At 38.3% G+C, this 25,691-nt stretch overlaps 1 protein-coding gene across 9 annotated transcripts in view; it reads right to left on the reverse strand.

The window, feature by feature from the left end:
- Window positions 1-25,691, reverse strand: part of TP63 (tumor protein p63) — a gene marked incomplete at both ends in the record, with an annotated part of 220,788 nt that overhangs the window by 17,770 nt on the left and 177,327 nt on the right. For 5 of the 9 annotated variants that reach the window (XM_082839094.1, XM_082839096.1, XM_082839098.1 and 2 more), the window contains 6 exons: window positions 1,092-1,228; window positions 4,178-4,260; window positions 6,166-6,302; window positions 6,948-7,057; window positions 8,097-8,212; window positions 10,206-10,392. In XM_082839094.1, the coding sequence (XP_082695220.1) occupies window positions 1,092-1,228; window positions 4,178-4,260; window positions 6,166-6,302; window positions 6,948-7,057; window positions 8,097-8,212; window positions 10,206-10,392 (770 nt within the window). The remainder of the gene's footprint in view (window positions 1-1,091; window positions 1,229-4,177; window positions 4,261-6,165; window positions 6,303-6,947; window positions 7,058-8,096; window positions 8,213-10,205; window positions 10,393-25,691) is intronic. The other 4 variants (XM_082839095.1, XM_082839097.1, XM_082839100.1 and 1 more) reach the window with 1 other exon arrangement.

Raw genomic sequence — 25,691 nt, forward strand, 5'->3', positions numbered from 1 at the left:
TTTATTTTGATTTAAAAAAGAAAAGCAATCTCTTTTTATTACACTTTCCATAGGTATCTCTCTAGAGTAGCTAATAATATATGAGAAAAGATCCACTATTTATTGCTCATTTACATTTCTCTTGTAAAAGACAATCTTTGACTTCGGCAAGATGGTTTGGGTTTATTTTTTTTTGCCTGAAGAATAAAGTCAAATGCTTGAATTACTAAAATGAGCCCCAAATGTCTATATTTTACATCTATCTGCAGATACTCTGGCAATACTTCCAGTACAGACACAATAGTTTTTAAGCTAACAAGTGATTATTCTTAACCACAGAAGGGTAAGTATAAGTGGAGTCTCTTCCTTTTATAAGAGCTATTTTATTCAGGTTAGTCATAAAACAATGAACATAATCAAAGATCCAAGAATCTAGGTAAAAATTAACATGTAAATAGGTTGTATGTATATTCTAATATGGTTGCAAAATCTGGCCTCATTGATGTAAACATGTATCGCTGGAAGAAGACCTAGAATGGGGATGTTAAAACACGGCAATATGATGCCACTTTGCCCTTCTGCATCCAGATGTTTGCTAAATGAGCATGCACTGGGACTCTGAATCCTCAACACAGCACTCAAGACACTTATAGTAAAACCTATGTGCTGTCTCTATAACAGTCTTCCCAAAAGTGGATTGTGTGCATCCCAGGAGAGGGACAAGATAGTCTATCGAGATGAGGAAGAGTACATGTTTTTAAACAGACACATTATTACTAGAATAGAGTGTGTACTCAAAGTTCTACTATTGATAGATGTGCTTGGATCAGAGGCATAGAGAAGAAAACTAATTCTGTTAGTGTGAGTCTTTTTTGTAATTCACTTGAAATGGTTTGTATTCAATTTCAAAGGTGGAACTTCTCAAAGGGAAGGTTATAAGAAACACAGAAGATTGTTGAAGTGAAAAAAGGTGTCCCACACCAGTCCATCTGAACCTACCATATTCTGCTCACAACCTCATCTTTTACATCACCCAACCGTCACCCTGTTGCTGACCTGAATAAACAGTCATCTTACTCACATCTCCTAAAATGACACAGGGACACACTCACTGTTTCTGAAGTAAATGCTGGTGTTGCTGTTGCTGCTGCTGCCTGTATGTTTCAATCGTGTGCTGAGGAAGGTACTGCATGAGTTCCAGGGATTCTTTGATCTTCAGCAGCATTTCGTAAGTCTCACGGCCCCTCACCTATGTCAAAGAGCAGAAGAAAAGTGAAGAAAAAATGAAAAGCTGTAGAACTATCAGAAGTACAGTCAATGCTCATTATTCGTGGATTCTGCATGGACGAATTCGCCTACTTGTTAACATTTATTTGTAACAGGAAAAACAACACTGGCAGGCTTTGCAGTCATTCACAGACATGCGCAGAGTGATGAAAAGCTGATTCAACCATTGTGCAAGTTCCCAGCTGAGGGGGAAGAAAGTGATGCTCCGCCTTTTTGTTTCAGCTCTCATGCTAGAAACAGGTGTCCTTCTCATGGTCTAGTCAGGGCCACATTTTTCACTTTTTGTGGGTGATTTTTCCATTTAAAATAGTTCCCCAGGGCAGCTGCCATGCTATCTCATGTTCCTAAGTGCAAGAAGGCTGTGATGTGCCTTATGGAGAAAATATGTGTTAGATAAGCTTAGATCAGCCATGAGTTATAGTGCTATGGGCAGTGAGTTCAATGTTAATGAATCAACAGCATATATTAAATAAGAAACACACATGAAACAAGGTAATGCATTGATCAGTTACTAAAAACATGACCAGAGGCTCACAGGAACCTAATCCTGTATTTCCTCTAGGAGCAATGATTCAGTATTTGCGAGTACAGTGTTCACAGTGACTTTATAAAGCATAAGTACCACAAATAACTGGAACTAACTGTAATTACCTCTAGAAGAACACAAGTTTTCAGTGGAGGTAAAATGTGCTTCCTTCTTTAAGAGAGTCTCTTAAAAGCTTTAAAAAGTCTGAGCAGCTATTTACAATAGCCAGGACATGGAAGCAACCTAAGTGTCCATTGACAGATGAATAAAGAAGATGTGGCACATATATACAATGGGATATCACTCAGCCATAAAAAGAAATGAAATTGAGTTATTTGTAGTGAGGTAGATGGACCCAGAGCCTGTCATACAGAGTGACATAAGTTAGAAAGAGAAAAACAAATACCATATGCTAACACACATATATGGAATCTTAAAAAAAAAAAAAAAAAGGTTCTGAAGAACCTAGGGGCAGGACAGGAATAAAGACACAGACGTAGAGAATGGACTTGAGGACATGGGGAGGGGGAAGGGTAAGCTGGGACAAAGTGAGAGAGTGGCATGGACATATATACACTACCAAACGTAAGGTAGATAGCTAGTGGGAAGCAGCCACATAGCACAGGGAGATCAGCTCGGTGCTTTGTGACCACCTAGAGGGCTGGGATAGGGAGGGTGGGAGGGAGGGAGACGCAAGAGGGAAGAGATATGGGAACATATGTATATGTATAACTGATTCACTTTGTTATAAAGCAGAAACTAACACACCATTGTAAAGCAATTAGACTCCAATAAAAATGTTAAAAAAAAAAAGTAATCCCAGTCAACAAACAAACAAACAAAAATGTCTGAGCAGGACCAGGACTAGAGACAGGCAAGTGGAGAACAAAGGGCACTTGCCTGACCCCGAGAGTGAGTGTCCGTTTACCCTGTGCACCCTAGCACATCACCTGTCTCCTCCCTGAGCATGAGAGGCAGAGTTTGTCAGAATTCAGAAATGGAAAGATTTTCTCTACCTTTTGTTGGGTTAACTCCTACTAATCCCAGCTCTGGGATCATGCTCTTTGAGAAGCTTTTCCTGACCTCAGTCTTTTAGGCTGATTCTTCCATCCTTCCTATGTGCTCCCACAGTGTCATGCCTAGCTTTGCTGAAGCACTGATTTCATTGCATTATGCCTATTTGTCTCCTCACTAGAAGGCAAGATCTTGGAAGGTAAGAATTGTACCCTACCGATCTCTAAGTGCTCAGGGTCTCACATTACTGCCACTCAACAAATACCAACCAAATTCATGGTAAATTAAGAGGTTTTTTTTTTTTTTTTCTTTACACATTTCAGTTTGGCTAATTCTTCACTAAAAATAAGATGTAACAGAATACAGGGTATCTCCTCCATGAGTACAAACTGAAATTTCATGAGAAAAACAGCTCTTCCAGTGGTTTCTATCTCATCAGCTGAAAACATACTAGGTCTTTTGGAATATCTAGTGTAGCAGGAAAATGTTTAACTTAGAGTTCACATGTCAGTTTCCATATGTAGCCTGAGAAACAAGACACTGAGAATCTTAGCTAACTCACTGTCTAATTATTCTGCCAGCAAGCAGTCTAATTCCCTTACCCGACCTTCAGGGCCCGAAGAAGGAAGGGCAGCAAGCACAGCACACCCAGACCTGTGGCTTAGTGTTAATCCCAGTCAGATCTCCTGGCCTAGCTTGTCTGTGTCGCAAGTCAGTGTAGATGGCATCAAGAGATATACTGGTTACCCAAACTCCGCTGCCACTCTAGATAGCAAAGACCTAAGGTAATAAGAATTCGATGAACTACAACCACGGCCTAAAAAGGGGCACCTTGGTGACCTTGAGAGGGCTTATATTCCTTGTAGGAATGAAAAACGCTCCTACACAATAACTGGGCCAAGTCTCTGGCCATTCCCATATAACTGAAGAGTCTGCCTGACTTGGCTTTCTTTATAGCACTCCCTAAGAGAAATCCCAGGCAATTCACCATGTATTATCGACTTTGTGAATGCCTTCTGACAAAAGTTGAGTCCTAAATTGGTATGACCATGCTGTCTAAAATCATCTTATCCCTCTTAAATAATGAAGTACAAATTAATGTTAAATATTGGCATAAGAAAAATTTTATTAGGAAGGTAGCTTTGACTGGGTGAGCCGTAAGCAGAAGAGCCCATACTGTTAATATGTTCCAGAACTGTAGAGGGAAGGAGTAATTTCCTAATTTTGTAAAAAATAAATTCTCTGTTTTATCTCACTAGTCTCCATCACCCTCTTCTCCTTGTCACAGATAATCGAAAGATGACCCCAGAGTAAACGCTCATTCAAAGAAGGTGAAAATGAAGCGATCATGAATACCCAAGGGAGACTCACCGGTAAGTATAGCAGTTCATCATCTGGGGATCTTCGTTTCTTGATGGATGTCATCTGGATGCCATGTGTATTTTGACGAAAAGCTGGTGGAGGAAAAATGCAAGTTTCATCCTGGGAACATTTCTGAAGCAATAAATACATTTATTACACAGACAGTAGCATGAGCAACACTTATGAGATTAGAATTTCTAGTTCTAAGCAGCCAGTAATTGGTGATGATTGCTTTTACCTTAGGTGTAAACCTAGCAATAATGAAGCGGGGAGGAGGGAAGGTGAGGGAAAACAAATGAAAGAAAACCCCGGGGGAGGTCGGGGAGGCTGGGAAATGGCCTCTGGCTTAAGCAGTGCTGCAGGAATCCTTGTGTCTTCCTGGCATGGGTCTGTGAACAGCTGTTCAGGAAAGGAAGATACATTGGTTTTGTGTTTTATTTTTCAGGTCATTTATCTTCCAAGGAGGTAAATGCATGCTATAGAAGTTGTCTTGCCAGTGCATTCAGCCTTGTGAGTTTACCCTTCCGATGTCAGTATGTACATCGCATAACTTTTGATAAGCAGTCTCTCTTTCCAGGACCTCAGTTTTCTCTTTGGTAAAATGAGTGAATTAATCTCATAAATCCCTAAGGTTTCCACAATGTAGAAACTACACCCAGGATCCAGGGTATAGAGAGGATTCTCCTACCAGAGTTCAAATAATCGTTCTTACTGAAAATTACTGATTTGTTGGTAACTGAGGTGCTCAGGGAAGTGTACGGAGCTAGGCCAACAGACAGACCCAAGAGGAAAATAAGGGTGGAGATATAATTATGGATATTATATATACTATTGATATGGTATATATAATATAAATCCCATACATATGATTTTTTGAGGAATAATTAGGGAGAAAAAGAGACTAACTGGAAAAGCAAATCACACTGAACAGCCAGAAGTTAATGGAGGTCAGCTGTTATAACACTGTTGTCCTGTAAAATGCGACAAAAATTTTTATTTCTTCTGCAGAATAATCAGTAAAAAGACTAAAACCTTTTTCATGATACAATTCATAGTGTGATGTTCTTTACAATACTTGCTGTAGTGATATCAGGCTTATGCAAGACACCTTCTAGAATTATGTGTCACGCTTTAGTAGCTCGTGTGGATCAATGGTTTTCAAACGCTTGTTACCTGAAGAACCTCTGTTACCTGAAGGTCTCTGGGGACGTGTACCTCATGGGCAAGAGGTGGTGTGAGTGGAGCATGAAACCACAGCCCACCCCGACTCCTGCTTCTTCAGCTACAGCAGCTCTGCTTTGCATTTTGCATTCTTTGAAATATTTCTTTAATAAAAGCTTTTACTGCTTAAAGAGACCAGTTGGGAAACAACTGACCTAAATCATTAGCCTCACTATAAATGATGTAACTAAAGCCCCAAGTGGGTCCTACACATCAAGATTCAATGAAACCCAGATCTGCATATTTCCCTGACTGTGCTTTATAAAATGTGTTCTTAAATCTCACTATTCCCCCAGACTCATGAGGAAGGCAGGTGGCATTTTCAACCCTCATGCTCAATAATAGAAAAGTAAATGGATACCAATAGGCTAAGATACTGCTTCTCAAACTTTAATTGGCAACAGAATCACCTGCAGGTCTTACACAACATAGGTTCCTGGATCTCACACCCAGAATTTCTGATTCAGCAAGTCTGGGAACTAAGAATTTGCATTTCTACCCAGTTTCCAGGTGATGCTGACGTTACTGGTTTGGCAGTCATATTTGGAGCGTTGCTGACTAAGAAATGCTCACCATGATGATTTGCTTTTGAAAAGCTATAGTGTACACCTGGAGTCCATTTCAGCGAGAGCTGCTCCCATCAGCTCTGGGGCCCTGGGTCATACTTGCCTCTAAAGCCCTTAGGTCTTATTCTGCAGCTTCTCAAAGATCACTCCCCAGCCCCCCTCTCTGGAGAAGACTTAACCCTACCCCATTTGGCCACTACAGCTACTTACGGCGCTTCGTACCATCACCGTTCTTTGTGCTGTCCGAGACTTGCTGCTTTCTGATACTGTCTTCATCTGCCTTCCTATCTCTCCCTGGGCAAGCACAGATCCGGGCCTCAAAACAGCGGCGGCCCAGGACTTGCCCACTAGGAATTAGAGAAGAGGAGAAGAAAGGGTTAAATGAAAAGAATTTGAAAAGACCCCTGCTGGCCATCACCAGCGCACCACAGCTACCAGCTCCCTTATGGCTGCTTTGAGGATGGGCCCCAAAGCATCTGGCAGACACAAGAGTGCTTACACGCCATGAGCAATATTAGTAAATAGCATCCATTTGTTCTGCAGAGAACCTCCAAGCCATTAGCTGAACAGCTGTATTTAGCTACATATTTTGAAGGAAACTTGAGTTAAGCCAGTGGACGTCTCCAGATAAAATCCCCACAGGCAGCTCAGACTTATTCAAAGAAACTGTTAAATGCCTTTAGGGGCCACATGAAAACAAACACTGTCTAATCAGAAACTATTCCAGTCAAATGTCAAGAATTCAGGTATGAAGCGACTTGAACACCTTCCCAATTCTTTTTTTTTTCTCTTCTACCTTTACCCACCCCGTTCTGTCTCCACCTTCTTAGATCTTTTATGTAAGTGTTTGTAGCAAGGATTTAAAGCACAAAGGACAAAATCAAGGGTAGCTCTCTGCTGCACATGCAAAGGTAATGATAAAGCAAACACAATTTCACTTTGCCCTCTGCCCAGAGTTTCTATAGAATAACAATTCTGCAAATGCCACTTACTCTCTGGTTTCCAGAGTAACGATGATTAAAATTGGACGGCGGTTCATCCCTCCAACACAACTGCTGTTACACATGAAATTGTACAAGACTGTCGTGAATTCAGTGCCAACCTTAACACGGAGAGGGGGAAAAAACAGTCGGTGTTAACCATGGTTTGAACTGATGTTCTTTCTTCTCAGCTCTTCCTTCTTAGTTCTCACTTATTTAAACAACTCCACTTCTGAGGAAGCGATATGCTTTCTTCTACAAAGGCAAACTGTAAAATCCACAGTAGCTTCTTCTTTGCCTTGGATCTTGGGATGCTTAAAGCTAATATCTGTAACACTGGACCCTACCCAAGATGAGATAGGCTTTTAAAAAATAACGATCTTTGACCCTACATATTCATTTGCAAGCTGATCATATCACCTAATTCAAATAGGGTTCATCACATATACGAAAAGAGAGAGATGAAAAAATTACTAACTATAGCCGTAATGCTCCAGGGATATTTCCCCGAGGTGGATAAAAAACAGTACAACATATATGTGAATGTACACTTCTATAAAGTACACTCTGGAGCTTAAAAGGTCCTCAGAATTAAATCATCTAGTCCAGAAAATGAATTTATGGGTGAGGCAATCTGAAGCCCAGAGATGGAGAGCTATAAGCTAAAGGTCCGCAGAGTGAGTCAGCAAACGAAGAGTCTCTGTTCTCACTACCCCAGTGTTCTTTCTGCCACACCACTCTGCTTTTCTAACCTGCGAACCTGTACATTCAAACTTCAGCTAAGAGTTCCATCTTAGGGTCTCCCATTTTCAGGCCAGTGTAAAAATACTTGTATCCAGTACTCGTGTACATCCACTACTAGCTGAATTGCCAGTTAAGATCTCTGGATAATAATGCCACGTATAAACTCAACTGTAGATTCAATTATTGTCTGCCTTTAAGATGGGAACATGGGCACAGAGCCACATTACCAAGTACAAATTTAGCACAAATTTAGGAGTTTTGAAGGGGGATAGAGAAGTGGCCTGTGGAGAAGAGGGAGAGAAGAAACACAAAAAGGTTAGTTGTTTTATAACAAGGACTAAAATAGAAATTGATGCTTGAAACACCCCCATCACCAAAACTAATAATCTCAAGTTTGCCCAACCCTTATCTGTTTACCTGGGGTGGCTCATAAGGTACAAGCACACTCTGTCTTCCTGTGATGGGGTCTTCTACGTACTGGGCATGGCTGTTCCCTTCTACTCGAATCAAATGACTAGGAGGGGCGATCTGTCCTGCAGAACAGAGAAAGAAAAAAAAAATTCTTAGTTCTTCACTCTCAAAACAAAGAAAACAAAATGAAACTGTATGGACAGAACGCTGGTGGCCAAAGAAATGGCTTGTGTAATAGAGGCAATATACATCCTTGAAAAGAGGAATCGATCCTGTTGCCAGAGATCTAACACATGAAAGTATCACCACCCATAGAGCCACAGAAAGGACAGGAACGTTCATCTGTATTTAAGGGAACAGTCCCATGTTTCTGGTGCTCAAGGTAAACAATTCAAGTGGTGGAGAACTCTATGACTACATCTCTGACCTGATCCATACAGGTGATTTTTCTAGCTTCTCTGGAAAATGGAAGAAAAAGAGCAAAGTTACTTAAAAAAATATATTAGCTTGAGAGAAAATACTGCCCCCAAATTGACCATTAAAAACACTCAATAGGAAGCTATGGATGGAAAGGATATAACTCTCACTTTGCCTATTCTTCTTTTCATCATGAAGTCTCCATCTTACTTTGGTCATAAAGATGGGAAACTTACTGTTTTTATTGCGCTGCAAGAGCCCCAGGTTAGAGGGTAAGAAACGGCAAGCAAGTTTTAAAAGAGTATAGGCACAGTTTCACAAAATGTGATACCTGGTGGAACTCGAAAAGAAAGAAGCTGCTCTAAGAGTTAATGACGTGAATGACGTAATGACGTTAATGACGTTTTTAACCTTTGGCTGCACGTTCTCATTCTACAAATCGGATATTCAACACAAGTAAAAAGCTAAGTGTATCAAGATGCTCTCTGCTCTCTGAAGCATCATCTTTTATGGCAAAAACTAAAAACAACTATTATGTCAACCAGTGAGAAAAAAAAATAAGAAAGGGTTATGTCACCTTGAGGGATGGAGGGCAATTATGGAAACCTATAATGAAGCCTAGGGAATAACCTTTATAGCATATTGTTAAGTGAAAAGCAAGATGCAAAGGTATGGATAATGAGATCATATAAACAAGGACTAGAAATTAATGTGTAAAAAATAGTTGTATTAAGCTGGGAGGATTTTAACTTTCTCTTTTTAAATGTCTATTTTCTTTCTCCATTACTTTTTTCTCTAGCATCTATTATGTTCTCTACATATACACATTCTGGCTACCGACCAATCTTTCTATTTTTCATATAATTTCTATAAAAAGTATCCTAACTCCCAACCCTCCTGCACTCTCATCACTCTTTGATGAATCTTTTTGCTTTCTTCTGTCCTTCTTTTCTATTTTTCTGTCTTCTTGACTTAGCCTGCCTTCAAAGAACTTTAGAACAGCAGATGTAAGGGGACCCTTGGAAATAATGACCTCTTCTGTAAAACTATTACTGGATCTGAGGCTCAGAGGCTGGGGCCTAACTTACCTATGGATACAGCACTTAAAGGTCGCCCCAAGATACCTGCTCTTTGACTCCCAGTCCTTCACTTTACTGTTTCCCGTCCCCAGCTTACGTTCTAGATCTTCTATTAACTCTCTTATCCATTATTTGTCTTCATTTCTTTTTCTTAGTTCTTACTTCCTTCTTCTATATATTTTTTTAATATTTCTCATCTTTTATGCTCCTATCTCTTCCCCTTCTAGACCCTAATTGGTCTGGCCTTGACAATCACCCTGGGAGAGGCACTGAAGCCCCTAGCCAGGGCCCAACAGATCAGGGGCCACATGTTCTCCTTAAACCCTCCCATTAAAAAAAAAAAAAAAAAGAAGAAGGAAGGAAGCAGTAGTAGGGAGTAGAGAGGCAAGTCCAGGTCACTGAGCAATTACCAATATTAAAATAAACAGTTCAGTCATTGTGAAAGCCTGAAATTTACTCATCATTATTCTCAGACAGTCTTGTCAGCCAGAAAGGTAGCCTGAGCTGCCATCAGCCAGCAGAGGTTGGAACCAGGTAAGTGGGCACCAAACAAAAGTCTCCACAGGAGCTCCATTTCAAGGAACTTAGTTGAACGGCCACAGATCCCCATTCTCCTTACCCTCGTTGAATTCACGGCTCAGCTCATGGTTGGGGCACCTTTTCACCACTTCAGTGACATGCTCGGCCTTCTTGTAGACAGGCATGGCACGGATGACAGCGCCCTGAGGAGGTGGGGTCATCACCTTGATTTGGATGGGGCATGTCTTCGCAATCTGGCAGTACAGTTTCTTCAGTTCGGTGGAATACTGCTTAGAGATGAGCCAATGGTGGAGGAAAGAAAAGAAACAATAGGAGATACTGTTCAAAATACCTGTTCAAAATCAGAACCAGGAACATGTATCTACTTTCTGTAAACATACCTTTATAGCTGCTTGTATGAAACCGAGCAGGACCCTGTGGGGCTCCTGGGTAGAGAAGCCTTTCCAGGTCCCCCATTCCTTGTTTGTAGGGAACAGACTCTAGCCTCCATGACCCTCCCTGAGCCCCAAAGGGAAGTTTCAAACATTTGCTAATCAGGGAAGGGAGAGGATGCAGAGACAAATGAGGAGCAGCCAAGAAACAATAGTGCAGCCTTGGGGCAGGTCCTGGTTCTGCCTCAAGGGATCCACAGAACAATATCTTTGAGCTCCTTACAAAACCAAAAGCCCCAACAAATGGAGTTAGCATTCTTCATTCCAGAGAAGACCACCTGAGGCCAGATTAAAGCAACCAGAAAAACTCATCAGACTACCTGAGACCAGATTAAAGGAGTACAGCCTCTGCACACACCCTAATCTTATCATCAACTCTGCCCTTGAACCATCACTATAAAACTCCTCACCAAATCCTCCAGGGTTGGGTCACACAGTTATTGAGGGCAGGAGCCCACTCTGCCCCTCTTTGCCTGGCAAAGCAATAAAGCTATTCTCTTCTACTTCACCCAAAACTCTATCTCTGAGATTAGATTCGGCACTGGGGTACAGAGGCTGAGCTTTCGGCATCACGTTCACCGTTGGCTACTATATGCATGACATCTAGCAATCTTATTCGAGGGGATTACATTCATTGATCAAATTAATCATTTCTTTCCACTTTAAATAAAATCCTATGTCTACAAACTATTTCACATTTATCAAAACACATTTATGTCATTATTTCCTGTTATCTTCTCTTTAGGATGAAGAAAGAGATTCTCAGAAATATTTCAATGATTAACACTATGAACAGCTTTACAGAGTACCAGAAACTAAATGGAAAAACAATGTTCTCATGTACTGAGTATTATTAAACAGACTATAATTAATCCCCCCCTTATAATACTCATAGGGATTAGGGTTTATGGAAAAAAATGTTTTAAGATAGAATATCTGGCAGATAGCGAAGACATTTTACCTGAGGTCAACCAACCAGAAAACTGCAAAGCAAAATTTCCCGCAAATGGCTGCACTTATCTTCTAAGGTCATAGCCTAAAAGAATGAGGGATCTGGAAGGGGCCACTTGGTCATACGCTCTCATGAAAGAAGGACTGCTCTACTACAACACAGCAAAAAGATTATCTTTTCACTCACAAGTGACTGAAATTTTTCATCCCCACACTACCTTCTGTAGGGAGAGGAAGTTCAGTGGTTGGTTGACTGTAAAATTAGAAAATAGGGTGGAGAAAGCATGACACCTTGAAGAAAAAGTTCCATCCTTGATGTTTCCTCTTCCCACCTCTGAAACCGTATAGAAAGTCTACATTCTAATCCTTACACTATCTTAAACCTTATCACCCCTGTTCTCTGGGTCAATGCCTCATCACTGCATTCCTCCTCATTCTGATGTTGAGTGAAACCACCCAGGTAGTGGAATTGCTGGCCAAGAGCAGGGTACCTAGTAACACTTACCCAAACAAACGTAAACAGACACACACAGGTTACAATCCTAAATTGGCAGCAACATCCTTCCAGGGAAAAGACACTGGGGAGCAGGAGCCAGAGTGGCAAAGGGATTCATTATTGCTATGTTCCCACCCAACTCTGAATAGAGGCAAATGTCCCATGGAAAAACACATTTAAAAGGGCTTCCCTGGTGGCGCAGTGGTTGAGAGTCCGCCTGCCGATGCAGGGGACACAGGTTCGTGTCCCGGTCGGGGAGGATCCCACATGCCGCGGAGGATCCCACATGCCGCGGAGCAGCTGGGCCCGTGAGCCATGGCCACTGAGCCTGCGCGTCCGGCGCCTGTGCTCCGCAACAGGAGAGGCCATAACAGTGAGAGGCCCGCGTACCGCAAAAAAAAAAAAAAAAAAAAAAAATTGCTTTACCTCTTCCTTTTGAAATATAATATTTATTTAAATAATCTTTCTTTTTCTCCCAAGCATTTCATTATATGAAATTTTCAGTTAAAAATTTCCTAATACTATACGTGTATTACATAATTGTTTCTCCATGCCCACAGGTCAAGGATTAAACACAGCAAAAGGGTTTTATATAGCGTGAAGAAATAGGAAGCATGCCATAAATCAACCACAGAAAAAAAATTCTACTTGGGAAACACTGAATGAAATCTAGGTGGATATTTTTCCTCTAGTGTTTTTAACCAATGACTTTACAAATAAAGACAACGTCTTAAAGCATGTTATGAACTCATTTTTATTGAGAACTCTCAGAAAATAAGCATATTTGTTTGTGTTTTAACTAAACTAGGAGGTGTATAATCTAAACATGAGTTTCATAAAATGCACCTCAGGAAAGATGATTGCAAAAAAAGTTTGTCAGCTAACACCTAAAGGCAAATAAGGCACCCATCCAAGCGTGTAAAGATTGCAAGAAAAGAAGGATAAGTAGGACAGTTAAGAAAAACGTTCTGTTTCAATAGCTGATATACTGTAAATCACACTTGACAGACTAAAACGTAAAAGTACTAAGAACAATCTTAGGCATCATCAGGTTAAATCTTCACTCATCCTTAAGAGGTGGGAGGGGGAATCTAATTTCTGTGTTTCAGTAATGATATTCAATAATAACTTCACCATTTTCTGAGCTCTGGAGTAAGAAATTTAATCTTCACAGAAGCCTAATAGGAAGGTACTACGGATCTACAATCTCTTATCTGAAACCCCTGGGGCCAGATGTTTCAGAATCCAGAATTGTTTAGATTTTAGAAAGGGAGTAGAGTTCATATAGCGTATGTTATAAACACCTGCAGGAGGATTTAGTGGGCCACCCTATAATCAAATCTTAATACTTCTTCAGAATCCATGAAGATTCACACTAAGTAGGAAATGACCATAAACCCTCAATGTTCAGGCCAGGTTTCACCACCACCTGAGTTTGCCACGAACTTATGAAATTAAAACAAAACCAAAGCAACTTTTGTTTTTCAGAGTTCTTTGAATTTCAGAATTTCAGATAACAGATAATGGATCAGTATTATTATCCCCATTTTATAGATAAGAAGAAGGCAGAGGACTTGCCTGAGGTCACAGAGAAGATCTGGTTAACCACCAGTATACAGGAATCACCCATAGTCCTGGAACAGCAGTTCCTCATCTCTCATTCTCCTGGCTCTGCAGTGCGTATTTCTGTACTTTTACTTTTTTTCTAATTCTCAAACGTGTGGCTATTCGCCGAATCAACCTAAGAGGTATACAATCTTCTCTAACATTAAAATGGAGCTCAAAAATGATCTACTTACCATCAATAATTCCTCTTTATTTATTTCTCAGTATAATAATGTTTGCTCATTTCAGTGCAGGGAGAAGCAGCAAGTGATAGAAGGGAAACAATCCTGGACTAGGAGGAAGCCGACCTAGAGTCTAGGACCAGCTGTCTGTCAGTAATTCTATTACGGCTCTGGGGAATTCATGAAAGAGGTCCTGCTGTTTCGCATGGTGTATGAAGGCCCTTTGTGTTCTGGCTTCATCTTTCTCTCATTCCCTCCCCCCACCCCCCAAACACACACACTTCCCACTCCCAGGTTCTACCCATGCAAACCTCAACATGCCTCAAACACACCATACATTCATCACCCACAATTCAAACATATTTTCCTTCTGTTCTCCACACCGTGCGAGGAAAATTTAGATATTACTCTTAAGCTAGGGCTGCATCTGGGGCTGTAAACCATATTTTCCAATTTTAGTGATGAGGGTTTACTACTGACTAAATCTAAATGTCTGACCAGGGCCAGGATACGTTCCAGTTGTTGCTTCCAGTTAAACTTCCAGAACTGCTGTTCAGTAATCAGAGGGGCTGAAGTGGTCTGGCATGGTTCCTTCTTGACAAAGCCAAGTTTCTGCTACTCTATTTCCTTCATTATTTGCAAATTGGTTCTGTGATGACATTTAATATTTTTCCAGTACTAAATTCAGTCTCCCTGGCCCACAGTGTATTCATAATTCCTTAGACTTGCCCACTTCCCCCACCCAATAGCCACTATCATCTTCACCAATTTTCCATGCTTCTACAAGATCACTAGAAACGGGAATCTAATTTATGCCAAGATTTTAAAATACCCTGGTGATTCAAGTCAGCAGAGACTACAAATTGGAATACATCTGGATTCTTTGAATGTCTCTCTTCCTCTCTGGGGCTTTGAAAATTGACCTCTAAAATGCTCCCAAACATTGACCTGAGATTCTGTAAATCTAAAGACCAATTTCTTCTTTTGGGTATGTATGCTTTGTTTTCCTTTAATCAGCTTTGAAGTGTAATTTACTATAAAATACACCAATTTTTAAGCGTACATGTTGGTGACTTTTGACACGTGTACGCTCTAATGTAACCACTATCATGAGTAAGATACACACTATTTCCAGCCCCTCCCCAGCCTTCCCTGAGTCCCCACCCCTCATCAAAATTATCTTTTTCCCCTTTGCAGTTAATCTTCACCCCAACCCATGCTCAGGCAATCTGTACCTGCTTTCTCTTGTTACACTTTTGCCTTTCTAAATTTTTATAGAAATGGAATAATACTGTCCATTATGTGCCTGGATTCTCTCACTTAGCATAACGCTTCTGAGATTCACCGATGTTTTTGCATGTATCAGCATTCTATTTTATTATTGAATGGAATTCTATTATTTATCAAGTCACCAATTATTTCCAGCTTTTATTTACTGTGAATAAAACTACAGTTGGTTTCCATATCTGTGGGTTCCATATCCACAGATTCAACCAAGCATGGATTGAAAATATATGGAGGAAAATTTTTCCACAAAGTTCAAGAAAGCAAAACTTGGATTTGCCATGCCAGCAACTATCTACATAGCATTCCCATTGTATTAAGCATTATAAGAAATCTAGAGATGATTTAAAGTATAAAAGAGGATGTATGTGGGTTAAATGTAAATGCTACACCATTTTATATAAGGGACTTGAGCATCTGTGGATTTTGGTATTCACTGGGGGTCCTGGAACCAATCTCCCATGGATATGAAGGGACAACTGCATTATGAACATTTATATACAAATCTTAGGACATATGTTTACATTATTTTGGATAAGTACTGCAAGCGTGATTGCTGATTAAGTGTATGCTTAACTTCATAAGAAACTTCCAAACTGTTTTACAAAGAAGTTGTGCCATTTTACGTCACCACCAGCAGCGTATGAGGGCTTCATATCCTTGCCAGCACTTGGTATTGTCAATTTCAATGCCATCCTAGCAGGTATGCAGTGGTCCTCATTGTGGTTTAAATTAGCATCTCCCTGATGTTTAATGATCTTGAGTATCTTTTCATATACATATATACTTCGTTTATATTTATATTTTATATAATGAAAAGTTTAAAATATATTTATATTCACTTTATATTATTTTTATATACTTATTTGCTATTCTTTTCTGAAGTGTGTTCAAATCTTTTATACTTTTTAAATTTTCATTTTTTCATTGGGTTGCTTGTGTTCATAATTTGAGTGAAAAGAGTTCTTTATGTATTCTGGATACAAGTCCTTTATGTAATATAAGTTAAAAAATTATATATTTTCTCCCAGGCTATAGATTGCCTTTTTTACCCCACCTTCTGTGCTTTTCCAAAACAGTTAATTTTAAGAAATTATCACTATTTTGCCTTTAAGGCTCATGCATTTTGTGTCCTAAGGAATTTTGGTCTAATTCAATGTTAGAAGGATTTTCTATGTTTTCCTGTAGAAGTTTTATAACCTTAGCTCCTGCATTTAGTCCTATATCTACTTTCAGTCTCCTCTTTCTCTCCCTTCTCTTCCTCTTTCTCTTCTTCTTTTTAATGGATATTCAATTGTTCCAGCACAGTTTGTTGAAAAGATTATATTTTCCTCCTATTGAATACCCTTGGCCACTTTTGTGAAAATTAATTGACCGTATGTGTTCAGGTCTTTATCTGGACACTGCCTTCTTTTCTATTGATCTATTCATACATCAGTATCACATTGTCTGGATTACTCTAACTTTATAGCAAGTCTTAAAATCAGGTAATCTAATTCTTCCAATTTTGTTCTTCTCTTCCAAAATTGTTTTAGCTATTCTAGGTCCTTTGAATTTCCATATAATATTTACAAGAAATTTGTCAATTCCCACAAAAATGCCTGGTAGAATTTTGGATGAGACTGTGTTGAATATATAGGTCATCTTGAAGACAATTAATATCTTAGCAATATTGTATCTTCTAATCCATGAACATGGTATACATTTCCATTTAATTAGAACATGTTTACTTTCTCTCAGGAATATTTTATAGTCTTCATTGTGCAAATCTTGCACAAATTTGTTAGATCACTTTTTTAATACTTTTTTTTTTTTTTTTTTTGCGGTATGCAGCCCTCTCACTGCTGTGGCCTCTCCCGTCGCGGACCACAGGCTCCAGACGCGCAGGCTCAGCGGCCATGGCTCACGGGCCCAGCCGCTCCACAGCACGCGGGATCCTCCCGGACTGGGGCATGAACCCGCGTCCCCTGCACCGGCAGGCGGACTCTCAACCACTGCGCCACCAGGGAAGCCCTCTTTAATACTTTTTAATTGTAAATAATACTTTAAAATTTTACATTTCTAATTGTATTTTTCTAGTACATAAAATATAATTGATTTTTGCATATTGACCATATATCCTGTCAATATACAAAATCTTTCTAAACTTATTAGTTCTAGTAGTTTTTTGTAGGTACAATTTTCTACATAGATGATGATGTCAACTGCAAGTAAAGCCAGTTTCATTTCTTCTTTTCTAACATGCATGACTTTTAATTTTTTATTCTTGTCTAACTACATTAATTGAACTATCATTCAATTTGCTATTGTTTTGTTTTTCTTCTTTAAATTGGTATCTTAGATCATTGATTTTAGACTTTCATATTTTCCTAATATAAGCATTTAATTCTACAAAGTTCACTTTAAGCACTCCTTTAGCTATATCTACAACATTCTGATGTATCTAATTTTTAACATTGAGGAACACATGAAGCATTTCTTTTTGGGGGGTTGGGTTCTATTATACTTTGTATCCAATGTAATAAGGGACTATACAACATTCTTGAGAGAAATAATTCTTTCTCTAGGTTTTTGGTTTGTTTCATGGATTCCACTTCTAGTTTGAACTTATTTCCCCTTTGCACATTTTCTTACCATTCTAAACAGATTTTTTTTTCATTGTTCTTCCAAGGTTATATTTATCTCTAGCTAGGTTTTTCCTACTGACAGGTATCAAATCAAGAACCCAACTGATTTTATACCTGAAAAAAGAACCTACTATAACTTAAGAATTTCTTTGGTGATCCAAGTCCACTGCATTGAATTTCCAGCAGCTTTTTGGGTGGATAGTAAACATTCCAAACTTTATGTTTGAAATTATAAAGTTTCTCTCCCTGTAGTGCTGTTGCTATTAGAAGCAGTTATGGGGATTAAAAACTCATCCAACTTCTTTGTTTTTTTAATAAATATGTCTGTTTTCATAGTTATAACAGCATGTATACATAAAAAAATTATGGAAAAAAGAAAATATATGACATATTCCCCCTACCCAGAGATACATACCCCTAACATTTTAGACTTTTTCCTATACGTGCGCACGCGCGCACACACACACACACACACACACACACACACACGCACACATATACACAAACTGGGGCATATCATAAAAAGTTTGGTATCTTTTTTTATTTAACATATCATGAGCCTGTTCTAGTTTTAAAATATAATTTTATGTGGTTATGTTTATAGTATTAAAAAGGGATATACTATGATTTATTTAAGCATGTTTTCTTTTATAGTATAAATTACTCCATTGTAAAAATATTAAAAATAACACTGAAGAGCATATTTTAGTATACAAATCTTTAGTACATAAATTAATTTTAACTGAATCTCTTGAAACTGGATAATTGAGTCAATGTATATTTTAGCATTGTAGAAGTCTGAGGTCAATTTGAATTTTTTTCCTTTAAATTAAGCAAGCTGCTTATTTCTCCCTAGATATTTTCAGGATTTTGTTTCCTTCTTTATTCTGTTTTTGTTTTTGTTTTAAGTGAGAATGTTTCTAAATATATCCTTTTTTTTCTCGAAATAATTTGGAAATTGGTGAACTCTTTCAACTTACATGCTTGAACTCAAATCAGTAAATTTCTTAGTTTTTCCTTTTTTTTTACTTGTGTTTTTGTTCCTTCTGCTCTTATTAGTTTCTAGAAACATATAAGTCTTACTCTGGATATCCCTCTCTATCCACCATACATTTTATATACTCAAACACTAATTGTTGACATCTTTTTATTTTATTTGCATTCTGGGAAAGTTTCTCAAATTTGTTTTCTCTACCATAAGTATGGCTTTCTAGAGTTAATTCTGTTCTATTCTACTACAAAGAATTGAAATTCTTCTATTGCATTTCAATTGAACTTGCTTATCTCATCTATCTCCCTTTTTACCTTATTCAGTCATCTTTTCATCAGAACTTGCTATTCTAGGTTTATTATTTTCTTCTCCAACTTTACAGTGCTTATGTTTTATTACTTTGTACTGAAGCAACATTTTAAACCTTTTTTTTTTCAGTTTTTTCGACGTTTTTGCTTTCTTTGGTTCATTAAAATCATGTTCCCTTATGCTTATTTTTTTTTAAATACAGGCCCTTAATTTGCTTTTGTAGTTTTCCATGAATATAGCAAGCTATAGCAAGAGCTAGTATGGGTATCCTTTGACATTTTTCAATTCAGTTCCATACTTTTTAAGTAATAAATTTGCTACAGGAGACTGTCAATAGCTTGAGTGTCTAATTTAGTTAGGCATTTTTCTGGAATTCATAATATTTTAGTGGAAAATAAAATGCTGAATACCTTAGAATCTGCTAAGCAGTTGCCATTGCAAACTAGAAATCAAATCTATTTATCTCCCCCTTTGCACATCATTCAATAACTATGGAACAAACATTTACTTGAGCACATACTATATGATGCCAGGTACTCTATTCTGTACTAGGAACAGACAGAAATAAGACTTAAAAACCCTCAAATGGAGAAACTTATGTATCCTCACTGTGTAGGATAGTCTTTAAAATGTAAAATAAATTGGAAGAAAAAATTACTCAGTCCTTACCCTCAAGTTGCTCACAGTTTAGAAGTAGAGTGAAATACAAACAATGCTATAGGTATGTAAAGTGTTATGGAATTGCAGAGGATAGAGCAATTAACTACTAATTAATAAATTTGATATTTATTGAGAAAGTACTATATTCAAGAGTCTGTTTTAGGTTTGGAAATTCAGAAGTGAACAAAAGCAAAGGCTCTAAAGGTGCTCACATTCTAGATTAAACAAGTGAATACTATGTCAGATAGTGGATAAAGAAAATCAGAGTAAATTTAAAGGCAGTAGAGAGTCAAGAGCCAGGAGTTAGAGACCATTATATGAGGAGGATATTATTTTATCTAGAGTTGTCAGAGAAGAATACTTTGGTAAGTTGATATTTAAAGAAAGATCTGAAGGAAGCATTGGAGTGAGCCATTCATACTCCTAGGGAAATTATGTTCCAATTACTGAAGACAGCAAGTGCTAAGGTTCTGGGGTGGGTATGTCTGTCATGAAGGCCAGTGTCACTGGAGAGCAGTGAACAAAGGATACAGTGATAGGGGATATGATCAGAATTTAGAGAGAAGTTGGGGCCCAGATCATGCAAGGTTTTTGGCCAGAGTAAGGACTTCAGTTTTCCTTGATGTGAGAGAGGAAGCCACTGGAGAGGTTTGAGAAGGTGACATGATCTGATTTGCATTTTAATAAGATTCTGGCTGTTATGTGAAGAATAAACTCTGTTGACCAAAGATGGAAGTAGAGAGACCAGCAAGGAAGCTACTGCAAATAATCCAAGTGAAAAATATGAGAGTGGCTTAGACCAGCAGGGGAGCTGGTGAAGAGCATCTGGTTTCCAGATATATTTTAACCAGATTCGCTGATGGATTGGTTGGAATAAGAGAGAAAGAGAAAAGTAAATATATTCCACTAAAGCAGAGAAGAAAGGTTTTATAGAGGTAGTGATATTTAAACTAGGCCTTAAAAAAGACAAGTTATTCACCAACTAGACGGTACACCAAAAAACAGGAGGAAGGAAGAGTCAAGAGGCAGAGGGCAGCCTGTCTGTGAAGAAAGAACATCATGAGTACAAGCAAAGAGATGTTAATATGGTTGAAATAGAGATGCGCTGGGGGAAGAAGGAGGAGAGGCAGAGCAGAAAGCAATGAGGCTAAGCGAAGAAGGCAGCTACCAGATTCAGAGGAGACTTGGATGTCACAAGAAACAGGTGGACTCTACCAGCAGGCAAAGGAGAGTCACTGACGATTGCAAAGCAGGGGAAAGACCTAATCAGTGTATGTGTAGTAAGTAAAACAAAGCTGATAGGAGCAAGACTGAGGCAAAGTAGGGAGAAGGGAGACTTATTAGGACCCATTCAGACAAGAAAGGAGGGGAGCCTAAACTAGAGCAGTACAAATGAAGAAAAAGGTGAAGAGATGGAAGAAATGTTTTGGAATTACTAAAACTCAGTCTTCTAGTTTTCATCGTGAAAGACACGCATGGAAGTACCAAAACAGGCCAAGAACTATTATTCATTAGAACTAAAGATGCTTGCAAAAATAATACGTCATTTTCTTATCTCTTTTCTAAAGTCAAAGTAGAATGAATGAGAGTTAGTTTTAACACAGGGCTCCCGACATTCAGGAGCAAAATGAGACAGGACTTAGTCATTGGACTCATCAACAGATAGAGAAAAGAAAAAATAATTTGTTCTAATTCCGGACAAGGAAAATAAAATACCATGAGGTAGCACTGGAATTAACAGGCCAATTTTGTTGTAGAAGAGGAAAGGGCTTAATTCTTAAAGCCAAAAGCTTTGGAAAAGGACTCTTATCCAAAACCAATAAATGGAAAGCAATATTTACTGGACTAGGGGTCAAAAGACAAGATTTAAACTCTGCCTCTTCTATTTATTCCCTGGGTCTTTATGCAGTTACTTCACCTCTCACAAACATAAAATAGAAAAAAATTATAATATGCAATATACATCTCTTAGAGTGGAGGAAAAAAAATCACAGATATGAGAAGCCTTAGTCAACGGCAAAGACCAACATAAAAGGCATGTATGCATTATGATTATTACTGAAGCCTCCTATTTCTAAGATCGTCCACATAAAGTGCTTAGTGTAGCTTAAGTAATCTTGGGAACACTGTGGAAACATGATTATTTCAACCTTTCAGGAACTGGTTGTTGCCAGATAATAAAAGTTCGCTAAAGTTTGAAGATTAACCATTTGCAATGAATCACACAGTTCATATTTATCTGCTAGTAATCACTGGGTTCTAAACTGGATTCAAGTTACTAGATTCATTTGTATAAAAATCTAATGGATTTTGTTGATCTGCTTCCACACATTTGTAAAATATGCATGCATATATCCATAAGTACATGTAATATAATTTTATGTGAACTTAATATTTACTTACACTGCACTGCTCAAAATTTAATCTCAGTGGTCTGGCATTTCTATTTCTCATGTTTTTAAGACTTATTCATGTTCTTACATACAGATGTATTTCCTTCGTCTTAATTGTTGGAAGGAAAGAAGGGATTGAAGTGGAATGGAGGGAGATCTTTTGCTTTATCTGCCATATTTTATTTAAAGAAAAGATTTGAAGCAATATGGAAACATTTTGGTAGATATTCAGATGTCTAACTTTACTTATTGTTTTTTATATGCTTGAAATATTTCCTAATTAAAATTTTTCTTAAATGAATTTAGCATGGGCAGCACCAACCTGTAAAATCACTGCAGACTTATGATTTTAGAAGACACAGAATATAGAAATAAGATATTAGAACCCAGAAGAAACATTACAGCACATCTTGTCTAAACCTGCTTCTCTTGATTTTCAGATACAAAAGTTAGGTTTAGAGAGGTGAAGTTAGGTCATTAATTCAACAAGTATTTATTAAGCACCTGCTTCATGACAGGCTCTGTCCTAGGTTCCAGGGAACTAGCAGTATTCCTTACCCTAAGGGAGTTGGTTTAAAGGAAGCACTGACATTAAATAAACTATTTCTAAAATTGTGACGTATGTTCTGAAAAAGCAGAGGGAAACAGGATAAAACATGGGGCTCTACTTAGTCCCGAGGGTTACGAGGGCATCCCTGAAAAAATGATTTCTACTGGTTGCTCAACTAAATCTAGGCAACATGGGAATAAACTCAGATTTTCCTACTTCTGAAAAGCGCATAGTTTTTACAACTTTAACATACTCTAATGATTGAGTTTCCACAAAAAAATAAAAATTGACATTTTAAACCAAGGATTTGGTTCTATGCTTCTTTTATTGACTCACCTCTTTCAAGGAATTTTTAGTGTAAGACACATTTGCTAAGCTTTTCTTAGGTTAGATCAGGAAAAGCTTAGAAATCATTTGGTCCAGACACTACAGTTACAGAGGAGGAGCCCAAGAGGAATTGATTCCAGAGAGGAAATGAGACTTGCTTAAATCCATTCAGCAATAAGGACCGTCTTGACATAAAGACCAGTGTTCCTCGCCATGCATCATGCAGTTGGCGCTCATTGTATGGGGCCAAAAGGGAACTGGTGTACTTGGTAGCAGAGTGAATTTATATAAATGCAATATGATTAGAAAAACAGATACAAAGCTCAGAGGTCATCTAAAAAATAAAATATGACCACCAATTTCCTACAGGAGTACAATATTCCATAGTGCTTTTTCGACCCAATATCGCATTCTTTTTAGTTTAGTAAACATGTTTCTCTAGAAATTGAGATCTTTCTTCCCTATTTTGTAACTATATTCTCAGAATGGGATCTTGAACAAAAGAATAACAGTTTCTTTAAGAACCAATTCTACTCCAGCTGATCCTAGGTTTGATAAGTCAGCAGTGGACTGTACTAATCTTTGTACCTAGTTAGGTAAGACTGCACGTGAACTTGTGGCTGCTTAAATTATGCAAATCTTAATGTGAAATTAGAAGATGAAATACTGTGATGAGAAGAAACAAGAAAAGAAAGCACATGTGAAAGAATTTTCTTCCAAAGATAGAAGTATCTGATCTCTCCAAAGAAGTCATGGACTTCTGACACTCACTCACTGAGGAATTTCAGGCAATGCATAGGATCTCCCTGAACCCTGAGCCAATAATCCACAGGGCGAGAATGAGGAAGCTCTGTTAGATGATCTATAATGTTTCTTCTATTTTGAATATTTTACGATCTGGTACAAATCTGTTACAGACACCAGTTACCAGGTTCACACTGGCAAGGTAACTCTTTATAAAGAGTGTGGAAAACAAAGTATTGATCATCTTTCTGATTCCAGATCGAAAATATATAAAAGAGTAGGAGTCAATGTATGTACTTACGTGTATGTATGCACATTCGAGAGTGTGTTTATTCCTAGGAAGTACTAGCCTACAAGCAAGAATGAAGAGGCAAATTTGGGGGTGGGCCTCAACCAAATTTCCTCTTACACAGTCTTGAACATCCGCAGGAGCAAAGTATTTCTACAGTGGTATGGAACAGAGGTGCCTCAAAACTAACACATGAAATAAACTCTTTGTTGCTATACACTATCCCTGACAAAACGCAAAAGCAAGCTTTGCCTAAGTTTTGTTTTGGAAGGGAAGGGATAGAGGGAAGAGGTTTGGTGTATTGAGGAGTGAGCTGCTCAAAGCCAAATATCATGTTCAAATAAAATAACTCCGGGGATTTTGGAAAACAAGAGTAAATTCAGCTCCTTTACTAATAACATGTTGCAAACAGAAGGGGGGAAAAAGCATTCCACTAACTATGTCCCACCGTCACCACCTGCCTCAGTCGACATACTATATTACACGCTCTTGGCTGCCAGACTGGTAATTCAGTATCACAATGCATAGCTATGCCAGCTAATATCAGCACACACCTGCGTAATTTTTTAACAGCTCTCTTTCCTAAAGGTGGAACAAAGACCCTTCCTCCCCACTCCATCAAACAAAACAAAAAACAACTTTACTCTTTCAACCTGTTCCAGAAGAAATGCCACACTATATGAAAATCCCAATTGCGAGGCTGCCTTGACCCACAATTCTCCAAGAATATGGATAGTATAAACAAATCAATAATTATATAATCCACCTTACTACTCAAGGGAAGCAATTGTGTAGGGTAGCATCAATTCCATCCTGATGCTACAGTGCCAGCTTCCAGATAAATCCACATCTGGCATGCTGTCATGCTAGAAGAAAATGTTTTAAATTTTTTCTCATGTAACACTATGTACATTATGACCTACTACTGGCCATTAGCCCACAGAACTAACCTTAGCATATAAAACCAGACGCAGGTGAGGTCCATTAAGACTTAGGGCCAATTACCTACTCTGAAGATGGCTGGGTCGTAAAAGGAGAGTTAAACCTAAGCTAATGCTTAAAAACATCAGTGACATTTCGGGCCTTCTGCAAGAATTTGGGTTGATTAAAATTAACAGAAAAAATAATGAGACTTACAGATAATCTAAAAGACAACTACCATTCACTAACAGGAAATGCTAGGTGCACTTCTAGGTTTTAATTCTTTTTTTTTCAGAGAGTTCAAAGAATACAAGAGGTGAAAGGTGTGGGTCTGTACTACCTTAAATAACGTAAAATATTTGGCAGGGGGCAAAAAAAAAAGGTAAGCTCAAAAGCTGTCACGACAGCGTTCATCCACGCTCAGCGATCATCAAGTACGAAGCCTGCCTTAATTTAGACAGAGCAATCCTAAAACATTCAGTGACTTAAATTTTTTTTCTTTTCTAAACTGTACTCTTGGGAAATGCCAAATTTAAAAGGCCCTTTTATAAGGGTAAGAGGGTGATGAAATCAATAATTGGAATAGTCAGGAAAGAAAATCATACAAAGCAGACGGGGTATTCAGAGAGGACACAATTAAGTTACAGCAATTGCTTTGGCAGGGGAAAGATTAATAAGGGGGAGAGATGAGATACTTGAAAATAAAAATATAAGGGTCAAAACCTAATTTTTGATCAAGAGGCTTTGGAAAATTAATGATAAATAACCAATTCACTAAAATGGAAAAAGAGTCTTAGCTAGAAAG

The sequence above is a fragment of the Leucopleurus acutus genome (assembly GCF_964270905.1).
Source record: "Leucopleurus acutus genome assembly, chromosome: 5".
Lineage (NCBI taxonomy): Eukaryota > Metazoa > Chordata > Mammalia > Artiodactyla > Delphinidae > Leucopleurus > Leucopleurus acutus.